Source organism: Leiobunum rupestre, chromosome 5 (assembly GCF_980474605.1).
Source record: "Leiobunum rupestre chromosome 5, qqLeiRupe1.1.hap1, whole genome shotgun sequence".
Lineage (NCBI taxonomy): Eukaryota > Metazoa > Arthropoda > Arachnida > Opiliones > Sclerosomatidae > Leiobunum > Leiobunum rupestre.
Window position 1 is genome coordinate 19301831 of NC_143388.1, and position 3538 is coordinate 19305368.

At 31.4% G+C, this 3538-nt stretch overlaps 1 protein-coding gene across 1 annotated transcript; it reads left to right on the forward strand.

Annotated features, from left to right (window-relative positions):
- Window positions 1–323: 323 nt before the first annotated feature.
- Window positions 324–2236, forward strand: LOC149943729 (uncharacterized). Its single transcript, XM_090176169.1, has 2 exons — window positions 324–378; window positions 1715–2236. The coding sequence occupies exons 1-2, from the start codon at window positions 355–357 to the stop codon at window positions 2234–2236; spliced, it is 546 nt and encodes a 181-aa protein (XP_090032295.1). The 5' UTR covers window positions 324–354.
- The last annotated feature ends 1302 nt before the right edge of the window (window positions 2237–3538 follow it).

Below are 3538 nucleotides of genomic sequence, written 5' to 3' on the forward strand. Positions count from 1 at the left end.
ATTATTCTAAACTTCAATTTAATCTTATTTCACATACCCGTAATTTGTTTCGGTAATTATACAATGAACTGAATGCAGGATTGAAATCTAAATCAAATAAGCATTTCTCGTTTAAACAATGATAAAATATTTCTCTGAAAACCAAAGAACGATATTCAATTAGTTAATAACACGACATGAAAGTAAAACTTATAAATAATTTGATAACAACTTATTATAGAGAAACGGATGTTCGACACAGGAAACGTGATAGCTATAAACGAAAAACCACTCCTATACGCTATAGCCTTGGATACATTCCGAAAACTATTGTTCGCAACTACACACTGAGCTGTTTAAGCGTTTTCGTGCTTAATGAAGATGATTTCAACGTTTTCCGTACGTATATTGCTTTAATATAAATATATTTATAAATTGGGATAACTTTTAATATAATAAGAACCACCAATGGAATGCAATGCAAAGAATTATAAATGATAATGTAAATTAGCAAAAAAGCCAAACCCTAAAATAATTTAAAGAAATTACTAAATTTAGGAGATAGTCGGAACAATGGAAAATTACGGAAATGAGCCAAAATTTCCAACGCTAGACTGGCTTCGCCCAATGTGGGGCTCATCGGTACCGAGCCGGGAATCTGGCTTGAGACGAAAAACTGAAAGGAGAAGTTAAGCCTTGTAATTAAAAGCTTCAAAACTCGTTTCGTAGCAACGGAAACCCAAATAGGAGAGCTAAATTATTACTGGTCCTAATGTTCCTTGGTGATGTGTCTATATAAACTTTGTCTATAGAAAAAATGAAATAGAAAACAATTCGAATAATAACAAAGTTCCATTAATTTAAATCCGTTTCTATTTTTTATATTTGTAGAATCATTTTATAACCTGAAAGTTTAAGAAATGGTTTTATAACATTGAATATTAATTATTATTCAGTTAGGTCCCCAAATATTTATGGCATAGATAATACGTAAGGGGGGATTCACTTTTGAACTGACATAATTTTTAAAAAGATTAATATATATGATTTAAATAGACAAAATAATTTGAGCTTTAATAATTCTGCCCTTTAAGCAGCTTCGAGTAAAAAACGACCATTCAATAATTTTAAATATTTTTGCTCTAATGTGTTGATTTGGTTACAATACAAAGAAATGACTGTGCAAAAAATGTTAAATATATTTTTGAAAACATCAGTTTAGTTTTCCATTATTAAAAGTTTTAAACCCCAAATAAAAGCGAACAGCTTCTTAACAAATAAAAGTTGGATAATTATCCATGTTAACAGGTATGCAGATAAATATAGCTAATTTTAGCCTGATGTTTTAAATCGCAACGTCTTTTCATCAACAAGTCTTAGCAAACATTTCGTCATTTGACCAGTTGGTGTAGTTAATGTAATTACAGAAAAGGTCAAATTTAAAATACGCGTTTAAGGTGTCGTATTTTATACGAAAATTATGTTTTATTTGTTGGACCATATGGGTTCCTTAAAGTTTTCCAAGTGAATTTTAAAATGGTATTTCTTTCTTTAAAAAAACACGAGTTTGGAATCAGCTTTAAAAATAGCTCTGATTGAAGTAAATTAAAATACCTGTAGGTATCACCATGCCAGCTTTCTTCTAGCATAAAACTATTCAATAAAACTAATAATAATATAGATAAACGTACATGTACGCCTAGTGGATTAATTGGTGAGTTTTTATCTAAATTAGAAACAGACGACCCTATTGCTGCTTTTATTTCTGTTCAACGAGTTGTCGTCGAGCGTTGGCCAAATTGATGGCGTCAATAATGACGAGCCTTCCACGCAATTCTGGTACATGATTATGTCGAAGCCCAGCGGAAAAGTGCTAGACATCAGAAGTACCAACACTTCGAGGATTTATCCTTTCCGCTATTTGGAAAGTCAGATATTCCGTTTCGAAAATATTTCGACTTCGGGTTCGAAAACTGTATATAGAATCATTGACCACGAAAAGGACCAAGCTCTCGCTCTCAAAGCGGATTCGCTGCACATCGGCCTCGAAGAACCCAATTACGAGGAGACTCCGCTGAATCAGCGATGGTTCCTGAAGTACTCTCCCTCTGGTAGCGTACAGATCGCCAGCGAAATGAACCAGACTTCGTGCATGGATGTGTTATATAATCAAAAGGACGACGGAACAACTGTCTCCTTAAAGCATTGTAACGAAGACCCAAACCAAATGTGGTTGCTTGTAAAATTATGTCAATAAAAAATATTAAAATTCATATATTTGGTTAAATATTATTCATAGTATCACGTATATTACCTCTTTACGATATAAATTTCGATCTCATTGTATTGCTTATGTTATTTTCCGACACTTTTCCAATGCACGTCTGGGAAGAGAATATTGTCAATGCCATTCAAAAGTGACACTTATGAGCGTAAATATCTATATTTTTCACCGTCTGTCGTGTCCAATAATGAACCATGATTCGGTGAACTCTCAAAGATTCGAAGCTAAAGTCTGCTCAATTTTGACTTAAATCGGTGTTCTTCCTAAGCTAACTATAATAGCTTCTCCTGATAATATTTATATCATAGTTATAAAAAATCCTTGAAGTAGTAAACAATTTAACATTTTTAGTATTAGAAGTTGATAGAACCTTACGAAGTTGAACTTCAGTCGAGACGGCCAGTGGCATTGAATGATATTTCAATTGCTTCTGTGATGAAAGATAAGTTTATCCGGGTATTTTACAAACAGCACCAAATCTTAGCTGATTTCTATATAAATTCCCGCTTAAGCCTTTTCGTTTTAATGTAATTAAAACACGGATTTGACATATTAGGAATTTTTTACTTATCAGTGTCATTAGTACACACATAAAAGTTTCATTCCGAAATAGTTTGTAATTACCAAATATTTCAGGAAAATTAATTTATTTCTAGTTCTAAAAGTTTTCATAACATTATGAGCGAAGGTTTTGAAGCGTTACCCCGAAAGAAATACTTTAAGTAACGTTATTAAAATTTTATGAAGAAAAACTATAAATACGGTATTTGTTACACGATGTTGTTAAGTCTCGGCGAATCTATGACTGATTTCTACAATTGCCTCTGGATTAGAAACTTTAATCTTAAGGAACAATTTGCCATCTCGAAAATTACACCTTAAATTTTATATTCGAAATGAAGCCATAGCTAGCACCCGTAGTTAGTAATATTATTGACGTTTGTTATCTGATAATAATAAGTTTACAAAGATAATTGCATTTAGATAAAATAAATTTATGAATCAAGTAGAATAACAATTTAAATAAATGAATATGCACGTGAAATCTTATTCGAAATTTTTGTCTGTTATAGTTAAATGTTCATATAGTATACCTTGAGCTTATAGGTAATTTTGCTAGTTTTTGAAGAGTACTTGAAATGTGAATTTAGAGCAAATATATATTAAAGAATCAATTGAAATATAGAATACCTTAAGCGTGATACATTTTGCTAAATGTTATCTGTTATAATAATTGCAGAAAGCTATTCTTTGGAATGTATTACGTGTTATCTA

Bases quoted from the DNA above. Each gene is read 5' to 3' on its own strand.
- LOC149943729 (XM_090176169.1), top strand. From the start codon at position 355: ATGAAGATGATTTCAACGTTTTCC. The intron at 379-1,714 runs GTACGTATATTG...TATCTAAATTAG, and splicing joins AGATGATTTCAACGTTTTCC to AAACAGACGACCCTATTGCT.